The 18,324-nt window shown below is 59.1% G+C and overlaps 1 protein-coding gene across 25 annotated transcripts in view; it reads right to left on the reverse strand.

Annotated features, from left to right (window-relative positions):
* SLC38A10 (solute carrier family 38 member 10) overlaps positions 1–18,324 on the reverse strand; it is a 52,900-nt gene that overhangs the window by 5,787 nt on the left and 28,789 nt on the right. For 10 of the 25 annotated variants that reach the window (XM_063800022.1, XM_016933159.3, XM_016933161.4 and 7 more), the window contains 5 exons: positions 11,666–11,822; positions 4,632–4,799; positions 3,754–4,242; positions 3,060–3,179; positions 1,637–1,660 (listed from right to left, as the gene is read on the reverse strand). In XM_063800022.1, coding sequence (XP_063656092.1) covers positions 1,637–1,660; positions 3,060–3,179; positions 3,754–4,242; positions 4,632–4,799; positions 11,666–11,822 — 958 coding nt within the window. The remainder of the gene's footprint in view (positions 1–1,636; positions 1,661–3,059; positions 3,180–3,753; positions 4,243–4,631; positions 4,800–11,665; positions 11,823–18,324) is intronic. The other 15 variants (XM_016933156.3, XM_063800024.1, XM_063800019.1 and 12 more) reach the window with 2 other exon arrangements.

The following is an 18,324-nucleotide window of genomic DNA, read 5'->3' on the forward strand; positions in this document are numbered from 1 at the left end:
GAGGGAGGGAGGGAGAAGGAGGGAGAAGGAGGGAGGGAAGAGGAGGGAGAAGGAGGGAGGGAGGAGGGAGGGAGAAGGAGGGAGGGAAGAGGAGGGAGAAGGAGGGAGGAGGAGGGAGGGAGGAGGAGGGAGGAGGAGGGAGAAGGAGGGAGGGAAGAGGAGGGAGAAGGAGGGAGGGAGGAGGAGGGAGAAGGAGGGAGAAGGAGGGAGGGAAGAGGAGGGAGAAGGAGGGAGGGAGGAGGGAGGGAGGAGGAGGGAGAAGGAGGGAGGGAAGAGGAGGGAGAAGGAGGGAGGGAGGAGGAGGGAGGAGGAGGGAGAAGGAGGGAGAAGGAGGGAGGGAAGAGGAGGGAGGAAGGAGGGAAGAAGAGGGAGGAGGAGGGAGAAGGAAGGAGGGAGAAGGAGGGAGGGAGGAGGAGGGAGAAGGAGGGAGAAGGAGGGAGAAGGAGGGAGGGAAGAAGAGGGAGAAGGAGGGAGGGAGAAGGAAGGAGGGAGAAGGAGGGAGGGAAGAGGAGGGAGAAGGAGGGAGGGAGAAGGAAGGAGGGAGAAGGAGGGAGGGAAGAAGAGGGAGAAGGAGGGAGGGAGAAGGAAGGAGGGAGAAGGAGGGAGGGAAGAGGAGGGAGAAGGAGGGAGGGAGAAGGAGGGAGGGAAGAGGAGGGAGAAGGAGGGAGGGAGAAGGAGGGAGGGAAGAGGAGGGAGAATGAGGGAGGGAAGAGGAGGGAGAATGAGGGAGGGAGAAGGAGGGAGGGAGGAGGAGGGAGGAGGAGGGAGAAGGAGGGAGGGAAGAGGAGGGAAGAGGAGGGAGAAGGAGGGAGGAGGAGGGAGGGAGGAGGGAGAAGGAGGGAGGAAGGAGGAGGGAGAAGGAGGGAGGGAGGAGGGAGAAGGAGGGAGGGAGAAGGAGGGAGGGAGAAGGAAGGAGGGAGGGAAGAGGAGGGAGAAGGAGGGAGGGAGAAGGAAGGAGGGAGGGAAGAGGAGGGAGAAGGAGGGAGGGAGAAGGAAGGAGGGAAGAGGGAGAAGGAAGGAGGAAAGAGGAGGGAGAAGGAGGGAGGCAAGAGGAGGGAGGAGAGAAAAGGAGGGAGAAGGAGGGAGGAGGGAGGAGAGAAGAGGAAGAGGAGGAAAAAAGAGGGGGAGGGAGGAAGGAGCCATGCCACGTCCAGCCAGAAGCCATGTGGGACACATGTGAAGCACCGTGGAGGAGACAGGCTGTTCCTACAGCCAGAGCCCACCAAGACCACGGGGACTGGGCTGCAGAAGGCATGAAGCCACCCACCTGTTGAGACCCATGCAGATCTGTCAAGGTGGCCCATGAGGCAGCAGTGCAGGCAGCGCCCCCCCTTGGCTGGTGCCCTAAGCAGCCTGCGCTTAGACGCTTGCAGAGACCAGCTGCCCTCTGATGACAGGCAAGGCCACAGCAGGGCTGAGAAGGACCACGGCATTTATAACACAAGGGAGCAGAGTGGGCATCAGGACCCCGCCTGAGGGGCTATGGCTGAGCCTGGGTGCGTGCGCAGGTCTGGGGCCTGACATGTGTCCCCATGCAGGGCTGTCCCTGGAGCAGGTGTGCCACCGAGGGGCTGCGCTCAGGTCTGTGGCCCGCCAGACAGGCTCTTGACTTCGGCACACTCCTTTGGGTTCGTACCTGCTACTATCTTTTTAATTTCAGCTGCTCGTCCCGTTGAGAGGCATACGGAAGAAAGGCAGAATAGGAAACCGTGAAAAGTCTTTTTCAGAAAGAAGAAAATCAAAAGAATCAAACAGGTTCAGGTAACAGAGCATAGGAATTGGAACCAACAAACATGGCCAGACTAAAACCAGAGACAAAACCCCACATGCCCGAACTTCTGAAGCGGCTCAGAGCTCCGGGAGCCCAGGGGGTGCCTTTCGGCTCTGCCTTCCGTGCTGCAGGTGCAAGGAGGGCGAGCTGCACCTGGAGAAGCCAGCCCGCAGCGACTGGGACGTGGCTGCTGCACCTGCCCTCCCTCGGACCGGCTGTCCTGAGGCCACAGGGCAAGATGCGCGGGCAGGAAGCGTGTGTCTTACGAACATCCTGGGAGGTGCCCGTGCCAGGGCTGGCCCGGAGCTCCCACACCTGCTCCCAGGGGCTTGGCACAGGAGGCCGGAGCGGCTGTGCCCTGCGACCCCCACACAGATCCCTGGAACAGACCCTCTCAATGCTGAGGCACACGTGGACCCCGCATGGGGCAGGGTTGACCATCCTGAGAGAAGGCTTGGACACTGCCACCAAATGCACGTGACTTTTGGTGAGCGAGGGCTCAGCCACACACCCTCAGAGGGCGGGTGGACCCCTAGCCTGGGAGAGGACATGGCACAGAAGCCTGTCCCCAGCAGGCTCACAGACGGGGCTGCTGCTACCCAACTGCGTGAGGCCACAAGCAGGGGTCGCAAAAAGCCAACAGCTGGGACCCAAGGGGCGAGAAGTTTGGAGGAGGATTCAGAGCAAGTTTTATTCTCAGGAGAGCAAAGGCACAAGGAGCTTTCCTGGAGGGACAGGTGACAGATCCCTGTAGATGAACACAGCCGAGCTCCGAGGCCCGAGGGTGTGGGAGCAGTGCTCTGGGCCAGGGCTCTGCTAGGACCAGGGCGGGCACAGCCACCCCCAAACCGGGTCCCCTTGGGGCACAGCCTTAAAATAAACCTCCACATCTGGGTGCAGGCACGCCCACACCTGGCTGGCTTTAAATACTCCGAGTGTTAAAACTGTTAACAAACCTGCTTTAAAGACGGAATGGTAATCACAAGCCAAGTGACAATGCCGCAGGTGTTTTAAAGGGGAGTAAGGGAGATAAAACGGTAATCACAAGCCATGTGACGCTGCCGCAGGTGTTTAACGGGGAGTAAGAGAGATAAAAGGTTCCCAGAAAGCAAGCTGCTGATGGGAAGGGAGCAGAAAGCTCTCCGAGGGGTCTGCTCAGCAGGCGGCTGGAAAGAGAAGGGCGGCCTGGCAGGGCTCCCTAGGATGACCTGGGCATCACCCCAGGGCTGGGGGAAGGGGCTGCCGCTCCCTGGGCCTGAGGCAGGCGGCTGTAGGGCGGAGGCCTTACCCTCCAGCTGGCTGGCCGCCTGGTTTCCACCTGCTCGCTCCACGTCCCTCTGCTCGCGAGGCTCGGGCGGCAGCCCAGCCCCTGGAGCCGGCTTCTCCGCTGGGAGGGGAGGCTTCCCACCTGCACACACGGTGAAGACTCAGAAGGTTTTGTAGGAAAGTCAAGGGAGGGTTTGGGGGACAGAAGGCAAGGGTGGGACAAAAGGAAGTGGCAGATGTTTCTAAAGTGACACCCCCGTCAGCACAGTTTATATTCAACCTGATGATTACTAGCGAAGCAATAAAAAAATATTTAACAACCTCATAGGCTTGTGGCAATGAGCCAATGGTAACTGCCTTCGCAATTAAAATGCAAGAACCATCCTAAGCAGCTCTTAGACGGGCACTTAACAACGTGTTACCTGTCAGGCGCCCCCCGCGCCGCCCCCCGTGTGCGCCCAGACACACGAGCACAGCGCGGCACCTGACATTTAGTGGTCTGGCAAACAACTGTGTGACAGATATTACAGTAGCTGTCAGCCACCAGCCTCTTCCTGTCCCCACCAGCTGCCGGGGCCCGCTCCATTTGCATGCTAATCTGGTGCAGGGAGAGAGACTGGGGACTGAGGGAGCAACCATCGATTCTGCTGCCCCTGCCCAGCCTCCCCAGCCCAAGAGGGGAGTGTCTTCCGACACCAGCCCAGGCTGACACCCACCGTGGTCGCTGTCCTCTGCGGGCTGCCCTGTGTCCCCGGCGGCGTTGCCTGGCGGCGGTCCCCCCTCGGCCTTTTCCCCTCCACCCACCGCCAGGCCGTTCTGCTGCTCAGACAGCACTGCCTGGGGCCGAGGATGCAGGCCCCTGTCTCCTGGCCCCAGGTCCTCCTTTGCAGGCTGGACAGCTGGCTGACCATCTGCTTCTGGAACTTTCTGGGGATCTTCAGGAAGATCACCCGCCTCCTCCAAGGCCTGGGCCTGTCCAGGCCTCTTCCCAACCTCTCCCTGCTCCGGCTCCTGTTTCTCTCTTTCTGAGTCGGGCAGAGGCGGCGCCATCTGTCCCTGGACCCCTGGAGCCTTTCCACCCGCGTGTCTGGATGGAGGTTTGTTCTCTTCTGGCACCTCTCGGTCTTGGCCTTCATCTACCACCACCTTGTCGTGAGGAACAGGAGGCTCATGGCGGTGGGCCTCGCCCACAGGCACAGCAATCCCTGCAAGGGCACGGGGGACAGATGGGGTCAGGCTGAGGCCCCTCCTTCCCTTCCCAGGGAATTAGAACTGGGTTCTTCCCTGGGTTCTGGCTCCCAACAGTGTGACACAGGCCAACAGATACCACCTCCCCTGCCGGCCTCCCTGCTGCCTGGCCAAGCACAGCTGACGCTAAAGTTCAACAGGGGCAGCTGCAAACAAGTTGCTCTGGGAGGGGCAGGACATTCATCTGAATTGAAAGACAGAGAAAACAAAAAGGACCAGAACTTAGGCTGGGCTGAAGGGAAAAAGATACGCACAGCCCTGAGAGCCACGCCGCAGGGTGTCCAGCCTGCAAAGGAGGACCCGGGGCCGCCCTTCCCCGTCCGCACCCCCAGCCAGTGCCCAGCACCTTGCCCAGGGCGATCGAGCTGTGCCTCCTCCGGTGCCTCCTTGCCATCTTCCCGTCCAGGCACATCCACGGGCCCCTTGATCTGGGCCTGCTCCAGCTCCTCTCTCTCCTTCGGCAGCTTCGGCTTCTCCCGGCCATCCTCAGCCACGGCCACGACCGGATCCTGGGCTGGGAGCAGGGCACAGTCAGGGAACTGCACTGCCAGGCAGCTCCAGGAGTGGGGCAGCTCTCCCTGGACTGTTACCATATTTTCCAGCCAAATGGCAGAGTCAAAGCAGTTTTTTTTCCTGTTCGATCATTAGCAGCTAAGTAGCACAGAAAACTGTCATTTTTCATGTGTATTCACAACAAAAATACGTCAAAATGCGATTTACACCTAACTGGGGGCAGGGAGAACTAGACTCCATGTAATACTCAGTCATTACCACCAGATGGCGGCACGAGCCCACCGACCGACTCTCCCACAGTCCCCTCCATTACCATCACCTCCATCATCACCGTCATCACCGTCACCTCCACCATCACCGCTATCATCACCATCATCTCCATCCCTACCACCATCAACATCATCACCATCATCACCATCATCTCCATCCCTACCACCATCACCATCATCACCGTCACCATCATCACCATCACCGCTATCACCACCACCATCTCCATCCCTACCACCATCACCATCATCATCACCATCACCACTACCATCACCACCATCACTGCCAAGCCTACCATCATTGCCATCACCTCCATTATCGTCATCACCACCACCATCTCCATCCCCACCACCATCGCTGCATCATTGCCACCACCTCCATAATCATCACCTACATCACCGTCACCTCCACCGTCACTGCCATCACCTCCATCATCGTCGTCACCTCCGTCACCACCACCACCGCCGCCATCACCACCTCCCTGTCCCAGCAAGGCCATATGTCCACTGAGACAGGCGCTGCAGCCGAGGGGGACTCAGGTGAAGCTGTCTGAGGAAGAATTCACATAGAGTCCAGTTCAGAGCAGCAGATGGGGCCTCACCAGCTCCCATAGGAGAAGAAAATGGGGACAATTAGCTTAGCTTTCTACCAGCCTTCTAAGAGCAGCCTGATATGTTAGTCTAGGGAAACAGACAGTTACACTGTTGTCAGTTTGGAGTTGAGAGTCCTAGACAAACTGTAGAGGGAAGGTACCACCCTACTGGGTAATAAACTAGTTAACAGAAAGCAGACGCTGGGCTCTACAGTTTAGTTAAAGTAACAAATTCAACTTTTTTTTTTTTTTAAGATGGACTCCTGCTGTGTCACCCAGGCTGGAGTGCAGTGGCACAATCTCGGCTCACTGCAACCTCTGCCTCCCAGGTTCAAGCAATTTTCATGCCTCAGCCTCCTGTAGCTGGAATTACAGGCACCTGCCACAATACCTGGCTGATTTTTGTATCTTTAGTAGAGACAGGGTTTCACCACGTTGGCCAGGCTGGTCTCAAACTCCTGACCTCAAGTGATCCACCCGCCTCATTCTCCCAAAGTGCTGGGATTACATGCGTGAGCCACCGCGCCTGGCCCAAGTGACCAATTCTATAAGCGTATGGCCACCCGCCCGAGCACGTGAAAACATACTGGTCTCCATCACACGATTAGGCTTCGGCAGAGGCCCCATGTGGAAACAAGCCATAACTGTCAATCAAGAGGGCCTGTCCAGTGGATTACTAAGTGAAGAAAGGGAGGCTGGGGAGGGGAAGGGAAAATATAGCAAAACAAAGGAAATCTCCGTTGTCATAGGACAAGTTGCCTCAGAGCAGTCATTTTCTCAGCAGGAGCAAAATTCAGTTCCTCAGGCCGTGAATGACGAGTCTGGGGCTCCAGGGGGAGCTCTGTGTGGGTGCAGGAGCCGCGGGACGGGAAGTGAGCACAGTGTGCCGGGAGCTGCCCCAGAGGTCCTTTTGGAGAACCTCCTGGGAACGCCACGCCTCTCAGCGTTCTGCAAGTGTTGCTGCATTGCACGGGCACCTGCAGGAAGGCTGTGTGAGCGTCCTGGCTCCCCGCCGCCTGCAGCAGCTGACCAGCCAAGGGCTGCACTCACAGCCTTCAGGCCCGGCGCTCTGCAGCTGTCCGCGGGCAATGCACACAGCCTTTTCCACAACGGAGCCCATCTTTGCGTCAGGGACAGTTTGCCGGCAGTGCCTCTTGGCTGCAGTAAAACTAACACAAAACTTCAAAATCAGCAACTGAAAAACGTCCGAGTGCTGCCAGCCGCTTCCACTCTCAACATGAACACAGGTTGCGCAAAGACAGAAAGGGGCCCTGTATGGGGAGTGCCCCCGCCAGCTCACGACTGAGCTCCTCGGGAGGGAGGAGATCTCTGGCATCCGAATTTCTTCTCCTAGAAGGCCAGCAATACACCCGGCTAAGCCACAGTAGAGGCGGCCACGGCCAAGAGGGATGGCTCCACGCACCCCCCCAGGAACACCCAGCAGAGGGTGTTGCCGCAGGGCAACCGTCCTCCCTCATTTGGCTTCAAAAATCGCCTCCAGGCCAGGCATGATGGCTCACTCCGGTAATCCCAGCACTTTGAGAGGCCGAGGCAGGAGGATCACTTGAGGTCAGGAGTTCAACACCATCCTGGCAAAACCCTGTCTCAACAAAAATACAAAATTAGCCGGGTGTGGTGCCGCGCCTGTATTCTCGGCTACTCAGAGGCTGAGGTGGGAGAATTGCTTGAACTTGGGAGGTGGAGGCTGTAGTGAGCCAATATCGTGCCACTGCATTCCAGCCTGGGTGACAAGAGCGAGATTCCGTCTCAAAAAAAAAGATCATCTCCAGTCACAAGAAACCACGACCCGTGACCATCATTGGCACGTGGTGCCAGGAATGCTGTGTTTATGCTGTCCCAGCGGCTCCTCACTGCCAGGTGCTGACGCAGGTTCCCAGCTCCTGGCACCCACAAAAACACACACCTTCCTAACAAGTGACAGAGGCCACAACTCAGCCACGGCGGAGGCGGATCCCTCAGACTCCTCCCTGCTGTCTAGTCGGGCATGGAGGCCCCAAGGCTGCCAAGGCCACAGCTCAGGGCTCGGTCTTTGGAGTCAGACATGCTCGGGGACTTGGAGGTGGTGACCTGGAGGGGAAGGGGCAACATCTAAGGCATCCCCAACCCCATATTCAAGGCTGGCGTCCACCCCAGACCGGAGGCCAGCACGGACGGGCGGGGAGGCCAGCGACGCTGCCGTCCGGACCCCAAGAGTCGGCAAGGTGGCTCTGCGGGCTGCCGGCTTGGACCCGCCATGGCTCCCTCTGTGCACCTTGTGATCAGTAAAGATGTAGACAGTCACATCAGACGGCCCCCAGATGAAGTGACTTTTAAACACACTCCCGGCATCCCACAGACGGAGTGCCTCATCCACTCAAGTGCCACCCCAAGTTCAGGAGGAGGCTCGGGATCCCAGGGCGCCACACTCGGAAGAGGTGAGAACAATGGCCGCTGACGTGACTTCAAAGCTAGTCCCTGCTTTTAGGCAACTTTTCTAAGAGCTGATTTCTGACTTTCCCTTGATGCCGCCATGAGAAAGTATTACTCATGAAGGGCTTGGCTTTACAGCCCAATCTTGAGCACACAGCTGACCAATGACCTCATGGTCTGATCTTTGCGAATGTGAGGGGGAATCCCAGGCTATCTGGCTCCTGGTACCCGGGTGTCTGGGCTGGCAACACAGCCAGACCCTGGTACAGCCTCCGACAGGCGGAACCTCCTCACCACTGCTTTTGCCTCCGCCGTGGCTGGCACCACTGCTGTCTCCTGGGAGGCGGGAGAGGCTCCCAGTTCCTTCCACAGAGCACCGAATGGTCCGTGAGAAACAGGGCCACATGCTTCTCCCTTCTCTCCTCTGACTGTGGGGACAACGCCGCCCTGCTGGAGCTCTCCTGCATGCCCTACTGAGAAAGTTTTCAAGAGACAGGGTCCCACTCTGTCACCCAGGCCGGAGTGCAGTGGTGCCATCTCGGCTCACTGCAGCCCCAACCTTCCAGGCTCAAGCGATCCTCCCACCTCAGCATCCAGCCACCATACCCAGCTAATTTCTGTATTTTTAGTAGAGACAGGGTTTCATCATGTTGGCTGGGCTGATCTCAAACTCCTGACCTCAGGTGATCCTCCTGCCCTGGCCTCCCACAGTGCTGAGATTCCAGGTGTGAGCTGCTCTACCGGCCCGGAGAAGGCTTCTGATAGCTCTTTTGCTGTGTCCCCCGCGCCTCTCCTCCTGTTATAATTTTGTGTCATGTTTCTGCTGCTGTCCTGAGATGGCAGGGAGCTGATTCCATTGTCTGAGATCACCCTGCCAGCCATGCAGGACCTGGCCGGATTCCGAAGGGCCCTGCCTCCTGCAGCCTCTGGCCTGTGCTGAGCCACGTGACCTGCCTCCACGCATGGGGGCTGTGTGTCCCCGCTTGGGCCTGAGCACACACAACTGTGGCCATCTCTGCCCCTGCACCAACACACACGACCCGTCGACACCCAGCAGACCCTCCTTCCGTCCCACATCACTGCATTCTGGGTCCCTTCTCAGCCAGGCCCCTGCCTCATTTTCCCACCGAGCAGAAGTGCAGCTGTGCCTGCCCCGCTGGGGGAGCGGGGATGAGGGTGCCTGAGGGGTGCGGGCCCTGCTGTGCTGCCCCATGCAGCAAGGGAGGGGCGTGCAGGCACCGGGAGGACAGGGGACCTGCAGCTCCAAGAAAGGAACAGATGTCACAAAACCCGAACCCATCCCTAGCCCTCAGGGTGCTAGAGAGAGCAGGTACGAACGGCCCGACTCCCAGCTTTCAAGGTAACTGTCTTCATGAGCCTTTGCAGGGACTCAGCCATGCTCACAAAGGCCTGTGAGGCCGTGCATGGGGCCCCGGCTGTGCGTGTCTAACCACGACACACGACATCTGCATGAGGATGGGATTCACAGCCACAGCCCAGGGCCACGCAGGACTCTCACCCAGTCAGCAGGTACCATTTTTGGCCTCTGCAGCATCAAAGAGACCAATAAAACTCCGCTCAGCCGTCTGACAGGGAGCGCACATCGGTGCAGGACCCTCGGCCCCAGCTCAGCCTCAGCCAGGCAGCCCATCTATCACGGGGGAGCCGGGGGCTGGAAAATCGGAGACACGCTAAAAACAAGCAGCATGTGGTTCTGAGAGGGGCCATGTGTTTTGTTACAGCCTCATGGAAGAAATAGAAACCAGATGTGGCCTCGGAGGGCACCAGGTGAGCCGGAGGCCCGCGGCCCGCACAAGCCTCATGACAGGATACAGCTGCTTGCACCGGCCGCAGGCAGAGGCGGCGCAGTGCTAAGGGGACGGGGAGCCTCCTGCTGGCTGGCACCGAGAAGTCCACTCCCCGGCAGCCTGCTGGATGAGGGCGACACCCCTCACTGCCCAGGGCTAGGGTCTCAGCACACTGGACTCTAGCTCCCAGACTACCACAATCCCACTGACAGCCCCCATGTCAGCGCCCAGTCTAGCCCAGAGGCCTGAACAGCAGTAAGTGGCCCTGCTCAGGCAGGACCGAGCCTGGGGCACCAGCTGAGGTGGGAGCAAAACACCCACCTCCCTCTCCAGGTGGACTTTTTTCCAGTCCGAATTACCAAATCCAATGCAAGGCAGCTCCACTGGCTGCTTCGGAACACTCCCATTTTCTTTCTCTGGTGACCCCTACTGTCCCCAAGCACAGCCCCGCCAGCTGCACGGAACCCAGAAGGCAGGGCTCCCCTGCCCACCTTCGCCATCCAGGAACAGTCATCCTTGGCAAATATGAGCACAGCGGATCCAGGGAGACCCTCGGAGGGTGTCCCTCGGGGCAGTTTGTATGAGGTGACAATCCTGGGAAGGAGCCTTCCAGGCACAGGAGTGCGGAGCTCAGAACAGAGATGACAACACGCCCCAGGGTCACGGCTGAGACGGCGCCCCCACGTGCTCAGCCGACGCCAGCGGCTCCCTTCAACGGACCTCTCCTCCTGTCCGTTACAGAAGTGGAGGCCCCTCCTGGAGGCGGAAGTCACTGGCCAGCACCTCCACAGCCGCCTGAGACCCCCAGCCACAGCCGGCACTGCTCACTGGGGCTCCTCGGGTGGTGGGCAGATGACGCCCAGCGAATCTGACTGAGCCGGGGCCTCTGCAGAGGGGTGTGTTGGATATGGTGGGCACACAGGCAGTGTGGATGCATAAACCCAGCTGTCGTCAGGGGCAGAAGACCCCAGCGTGAAGGTCATTGTGGACAGCACCTACCTGCCCATCCCTGCCTGGTGCCACTCAGAGCTCGTGGGAGGGCTGGGCCTGGGGAGGTCTGCTGCCTGCAGGGCCGCCTTGTGTGGCACTCCCTCTCTAGGCCTGGGAGGGTCAGGGAGGCAGTAGCCACCCAGGCCACGGAGCTGCGGCTGCACCTGGAAAGCCACACTCAGGAAACACGCATCTCTGCACCCCGAGCTGTGCCACAGACGGAGGCGTCAGGGTTATGGGGCGCTGCGGCCGGGACTCTGCCACAGACGGAGGGTCGAGGTTACAGGGCGCCGCGGGGCCCCTCCCGAAGCGGCCTGCAGGCTCACGGTCCTAACTCCACCCACGGTCCTGGTGAACAAATAATAAATAACCTGAAGCAGCCAAACCAAACTGAGGCCTGATCGCCGACCCTGTCCAGGAGAAAACTGGAGAAACTTATATCCTCAAATGAATAACAGCACGTGAGCAACACTCAGAAACGTACACCCCACCCTAGCCCACCGAGTGGCAGGCATCCAGGCCAGCGGCCACTCCTGTCCCATGTTCCCTGCATACAGGTGGCCACTCCTGTCCCATGTTCCCTGCACACAGGCAGCCATGCCACAGCCAGCCATGGTGCACAGAGCATGTTCACAGGGGAGGCTGGTGGCCCCACCCTGCTGGCTGCACCCACACAGGACAGAGGCCACTGAGCAGGTAAGCACAATCCTCGGACCAGATCCAGGAGACACCCAGTGGGCACTTGCCCTGAGAAGGCTCAGAGAGCCAGGGTGGGCATACCTGAGAGCCGCGCTGCCTCCACCTTCATCAAACCCTCGGCCTCTCCAAGCCGGCCGCCAGGGGCTTCCTCTGCCAAGTCCTCGGGGACCTCCTCACTCACAGACAGTGTGGTGACAGTGCTCACCACCAGGACGCCCAGGCCGACCCACAGCACCACCTGAGGAGACAAAGACCCCAGGGGCGGGAGTCACAGCTGGCCCCCGCCCCTGCCCAGGGTATAAAACTGGCCTGGCAGAGAGGCTCAGGGACGGGGTGAGGCACGAGGAGAGTGGACATGACAAAGTCCCCCGAGGACGGGACAGGCGTGCAGTCGGCCCTGCCTGAGGACGGGTGTCCACTCCCAGGGAGATGGGCCCACCTGCCCGCGAAGCTCCCGACCACTGGGAGAGGGCTGAGCCCTGATGCGCTGCTGCCAGAGCATGGCAGGACTCCTGGCATCCAGCCTGTGGCTGACGTGCCCTCCACGCCAGCTGGGGTCATGGGCCAACCCTGTCAGAGCTATGCCAGCCATTCAGGACGGAGCGGGAGGGACAGCGGCTTCCAGAAGCTGCAGGTACATGACGAGCCTTAGGGGAGCAGAGGCTGAGCACTGCCCAACCTGCCTGGGGGAGGAACAGGAACCTCCAGGCAGACTTGAGCATCCCGTCCATGTTGTCTACAAAGCGAGTGCTCCTGCACAACCCGCAAGGCTGGCCCCGTGCAGCAGACGCAGGCCCGTGCACATGAAGGGCTTGCCCCAAAGTCATCACAGCTGGCACCATGCATGGGTACGGGGGACAGAAATGGCCTTCGCCTCTCCTTAGCTGTGGTATGGTGCCCATTGGGGTCACCCTGTGAGCTGACCTCCAGGCAATCTTTTTGCCGAAGGCTCTCCCTGTGTGACCTAGTCCTCCCTCCTTCCCCCGCTCCCCGGCCAATCCTAAGCATCACACGTGCTGCCTCGGTGACTCTGAAAAACTCTACACTGCGTGGCCTGGCTCCTGCCACCCCGGCTCCCGCCACCCCGGCTCCTGCCACCCCTGCTATGTTAGTGAACACACTGGGCCCACTCCTCCCCAGTCATTCACGGGGCCACGGCAGCGGGTGCTGGTTTCTGCCTGGCCTGGCCCAGCGCAAGCTGCTCTCCCCAGGGAAGCGCTAACTCCCGGTTGGGCAGAGCCTGTGTGCACTGGTAAGGCGGACTTCTGTAGAGCCAAGGGGCTGTGCCATTCCCTCTGTGGTCTCAGAGCCAGAACTCAAAATCCTTTTCTGAAAGGTATGTTGATTCTTAAAGAAAATCAGTTCAGAAGAACTGGTGAGACCTCCCTGGTCCAACACAATTAGAGAAGAGGTCTCCCCAGAGGGAAGGACTCGCGCTCTCAGAAGCTGGTGGCGGCTGAAAAAGACAACCTAGTGGAGAGCCCGCTTCCTCTACTTCCTTCTCTGCCACCCGGAAACATTGGGCTGGTGTCGGCATCTCCGGACGCCAGGTGCTGCTGAGGCTCTGGGGTCAGTGGGCTCCGCTGAAGGGAGCCCGGCCGCAACGTGCCTCGGGGCTTGTAGGATGCCCAGGGAGCCCAAGGCCCCTCTGGCAGTAACCACAGCTGGCCGGAGCAAGTGGTGACGGCAGGCCTGCCCCAGGTGCACGTGGGGACACTGTCTGATGTACGTTCCGGAGGTCCGGACGGGGCCTGCAGGCTCGACGGCCCACAGAGCTCTACCCCACCCTGGCCCCGAATGTTCTCCTCCATTTGTAGATGCCCCTTCAGCCACGTTACATCTTCCTTGCAGTGAAGGGAAGAGTCCCAGGGCAGTGGTGGTGTCTGGAAGGTGACCAAAGCAGTCTTAAGATAATAAAAAGAGGAAGAAACCTGAACTCTCCCGAGGCTGCCCGATCTGTGTAGGGAGCAGGTGTGGAATGGCCTGCCCAGTCAGTGGGTGATACGGATGGCCATGGCTTAGAGGCCTGATGCCAGAAGGAAAGGCCATCAGAGACAGGCCTTGCGGACCTGTTACAGCCCTTGTGACCCCTCCTGCACCAGAGCTGCCCCTGGACCTCCATCTTCAAGGCCCTGCCCTCCCATCGAGGCCTCTGCCAGCCAGCACAGGGCAGAGACCAGGCTCGGGCCACCTGGGGTAAAGGGTCCGGATGGAAATTTAACCCGACCCACCAGGAAGCTGCCTGGACAGGAGACTGTGTTGTCTGGAAGCCCTGGGAAGCTCCTCTCAGTGTGGGAATCCTGCCCCGCAAGGCAGCACACCCTCGCCTCGTCCCGGGTGGATTTCTCTAACTGGGCACGTGCTAAGTGCATCTCACATTTCTCCAGCTGAGGGTGGACAGAAATGACCTTGCAGAGAAGCTACAAAAAAAAATGTATCTCCCTACTTGGACTTCCCATAACACCAACACGCTAATTACGGGATCTTGGTGAGAGTACCTAAATGGGAAGGGAAAGCACCTTTGCCACCGGCTGGTCAGGACAGAAGACTCCCCAGGTGGGAATCCCAGGAGCCCAGAGTTTGCCGTCCGCCAGGGAGCACAGCAAGACCCGGCTCCTCCAGGCCTCAAACGCTTTAGACCCAAAGATAAAGACATTGGTTGGTCATTTTATGTCAGGTTATTTTTAACGGGGACCTCATCTAAAACATCCATGGAGACTGATAGGCCAAAGAAACATCTCCATGACTATAATGATTTATTTCAACCCCCAACTTTCTGAGCTTAAAAATCACATGCAAAATCAAAACCATGAACTCACTCCATGCTGGGAGACAGCAAGCTTTCCAGGAAGACCCAGGACCGACGAGCCTTGGAAAGGACACAAGCGCAGGGAGGAGAACACGCTCGACCGAGGCCCTGCAGAGCGCCCTGAGTGCGAAGCTGATCGGCAGGGGAGGGGGGCTCCCCAACGGCCGCACAGGGACCTCCACCACCTGCCACCTCCCAGGGCAGCACCTGGGGATCGAACTCAGCCCCAAGTCCAAGAACATCTCGAAACACACCGTGGAGAAGTGGAGGCTTGAGGTCACCGTACACAGGGAGCCTGCATGGAGTCTTTGGGCTGGGACAAGGGCGGGACAATTCCAGACACGCGGGTCCAGGAAGCAGACCCAACCCTGCCCGCTGCCACGTACACACCTGCTGCCACCTCCCACCCCACGGCGTCCCCATCAGGAGAGCCATCCCTGGGCCCCCACAATGCACCAGACAGCACATTACTGCCGGCGAAACGCCACTCAGGACAAGCCCCCGGCGTGAGGGCAGCAGAGTAGCCCTGAACACTGAGATGGTGACGCCCCGGGCGCACCCCTGCCGGCTGGAAGGCTCCATCCCCTCTTTGCTGAGACCCCTCGTCCTGGCTCGCTGACTTTCAGGCTGTCAGGCTCTGCGGGGCACTTGCCGGTGACCACTGCCTTGAGCACGAGCAGCCGCTGGCCCGGCCGACAATGCCACAGTCCACATGCCCAGCCTTTCCTCTAAGACACACCCTGGCAGAGCCACCAGCACTGCCCAGCTTGAGGGGACCCGTGGGAACGAGGAGGCCGCATGGGCACTTGTGATAGCGCCTTAGGTCCATGCCTCATCCATGAGGGGGCAGCGCATGCAGTGACCAAATCCCAGTCTGTGGCTGCCACGTGCCAGGAGTGTGTGTGAGCGCCTTTCACTTCTGTGCCAGAGCCAGGGCGGGAACACGGACCCAGCAGCAGCAGCAGGCGCTGGGCATGTGGAAGCAGCACAGCATTCACTGAAGTCCCCAAGGCAGCTGTGAGAACTCTGCCGGGGACTGGGCCACAGACACCACGGAGTGGGCGCCGCAGTCCCCGAGGACAGGGTGGGTGCCAGGCTCCCCCGTGCTTGTCCTGCCACTGGAGTGTGGGAATCCAACCACGGGACGTGTGACGTAGACAAGGGAACGGTCAGTAGTTCCCTCGGAATCCCGAATAAGGGTGTAAGTGGAGTTCTGCACAGACGGGACGGCTGGGAACTTGGGGGGCCTGTGGGGAGCACAGCGGCTGCCCAGCCTCAGTGGCAGGGGGAAGCCCACGGAGCCCCAGCCCAGCCTCCAGCCCTGTACTTCCAGCACAGCTTCCTGCACAGCCTAAGAACTTCCTTTGAGGACGCGGTCATTCAACGGACCAGCGTGCCAGACACCTGGTTTCAGAGCACCCCGTGACTTTCATTTCGGCAGCTATCAGATCAATACAGCCGCAGAGCCGGCCAGCAGGAGGAATGCAAGCCCACTCCAGACGTCTCACCTGAGCTTGGAAAATCCAGGGGCCTGACCAGGGGCCACGCACTGCCCGGATCGTAGCACCCTCCCCTGGAGAAGTGATCAGGGCCTCCAGACACACAAGGCGTCGCTGACTCAAATGCAGAGAGAAGCACCAGGGGCAGGGGAGAAAACACTCACTTTCACTCCACACATGTAGAAAGTGCACAAGTCCACGCTCTGCACTTCAGCCATAAAAAGCACAGCTGGAGGTGGGGGCTCTGGCTGCTCTGCGCCACGCACCTCGATTTGGGTCTCAGGGCAGCCCAGCTGGCATCCAGGCACCACCCAGCAAGGCCCCGAGCCTCAGCAGGCCTTGGGGGTCCTCTCTGGTTACAAGCAGATGCCCCGCTGGTGGCTCGTGTCTGAGAGTCGCAGTGTGCATTTCACTGCATCTTCCAAGAGCAGGGGCCAGCTTTCAGGCCTTTCAGGGACTGCTGCCCTCTGGGCGCACCCGTGAGGCAGCCTCCCGCGCCCCAGGGATCTGTCCTCTGAGTGGCCCTCAGGCACCTTCTAAGCCACCTGCTGCTACACTCCCTCATGGTTCCAGGGCAGCAGGACCAAAGCCCCAGCCTCACTCAGGACTGGAGAGACCCTCAACTTGCTGACTTTCAAAATAAAGAACCAAACAGGGCGGGCGTGGTGGCTCACACCTATAATCCCAGCACTTTGGGAGGCCAAGGCGAGTGGATCACCTGAGGTCAGGAGTGTTCAAGACCAGCCTGGCCAACATGGTGAAACCGTGTCTCTACCAAAAATACAAAAAATTAGCCAGGTGTGGTGGCGCACGCCTGTAATCCCAGCTACTTGGGAGGCTGAGGCTGGACAATCACTTGAACCCAGGAGGCGGAGCTTGCAGTGAGCTGAGATCACGCCACTGCACTCCAGCCTGGGCGACAGAGCGAGACTCTGTCTCAAAAAATAAAAAAAGAACAAAACATGTGGTGGCAAATGTATCTTTTCGATTCCCTCAGGGCCGACCTATTTTCCTGTCCCCTGGTTGATCTTCTGAGGACAAGCTGGAACATTCCTTCTTTTTCACGTCTTTCTCCAGCACAGCCTTGATTCACCTATTACACAGGTGTCCCCACTTCCCTGTCCACCCCAGCATATCACCAGTTGTGGCTCTTCCTGAGGTCCCTGGGCTGGGTACAGGCACCACATCGCTGAGAGTACTCAGACAGGCCAAGGCGCAGACACAGGCCTGTGCCCCTCCGTGGGCGCAGCCGGAGCCCCTGGGACAGTGGCCACGCCGAGATGTTGCGCCACAGGCCCAGGGTACGGCCTTGTGGTGCTGACATCTCCGTACCTAAGGAAACAGGGCATGCTGAGCGGATGGCACATGGTGGTCCACTGGCCCCACGACCTACTGCGGAGCCGTAGGAGTGCTGGGGACAGGACGCACCAGACCCAAGTCAGAGGGAAAAAGAAACCTCTCCGTCTCCTCCACACACAGCCAAACTGCAGTGAATGTGATTCAGTGTGCTTTCTAGCTTCCAAAAGACATGGCAAAGCAGGCACAGAGAGATGCTTATTTCACCCGATTCTGTGTGTGTCTACACATGTCTACACACCAAGTCAAAAGCCGACACTGGGCTAACGGGTAAACACTAGAAGCCATCCCAGAGTCAGTGACGCGCCAGCCACTCACACCAGCAGCGCCATGGCCACAGGTGTGTGACGCCACACACGGGCAAGAGAGGAGGAAGCGCTGCAGCAATTGGAAAGAGGGAGGCGATATCATCATTAGCTGCAGGTGAAAAGCCAAGAGATCCAGCAGGAGTACAGTAAGGTGAACGGGCGAAAATGTCACCTATGAAATCTCTAGCTTCCCTTTACACAAACAGCCACTTAGAAAATCCAGGGGGAGGGCCGGACGCGGTGGCTCACGCCTGTAATCCCAGCACTTTGGGAGGCCGAGGCGGGCGGATCATGAGGTCAGGAGATCGAGACCATCCTGGCTAACATAGTGAAACCCCGTCTCTACTAAAAATACAAAAAATTAGCCGGGTGTGGTGGCAGGCGCCTGTAGTCCCAGCTATTCAAGAGACTGAGGCAGGAGAATGCTGTGAACCCAGGAGGTGGGGCTTGCAGTGAGCAGAGATCGTGCCACTGCACTCCAGCCTGGGCGACAGAGCGAGACTCCATCTCAAAAAAAAAAAAAAGAGAAAAAAAAAGAAAATCCAGCGGGAAAAGAGATCCCAGGATAGCATGCAGTGCAGCCAACAGCCGCCTGGGAAACAGATGGGGACGAAGGACCTACAGTGAGGTCTGGATAAGCCAAATGCAGTGCCTTCCTGCTGAGCAGGAGAGTTCGCAAGGACATCTGCACATCAGCTACAGTGTAAAGACGGCAATTCCCAAGTTAATCTATAGTTTCAATAAGCCCAGTTAGACCAAAAAATAAAA

Source organism: Pan troglodytes, chromosome 19 (assembly GCF_028858775.2).
Source record: "Pan troglodytes isolate AG18354 chromosome 19, NHGRI_mPanTro3-v2.0_pri, whole genome shotgun sequence".
In the NCBI taxonomy this organism is placed as follows: domain Eukaryota; kingdom Metazoa; phylum Chordata; class Mammalia; order Primates; family Hominidae; genus Pan; species Pan troglodytes.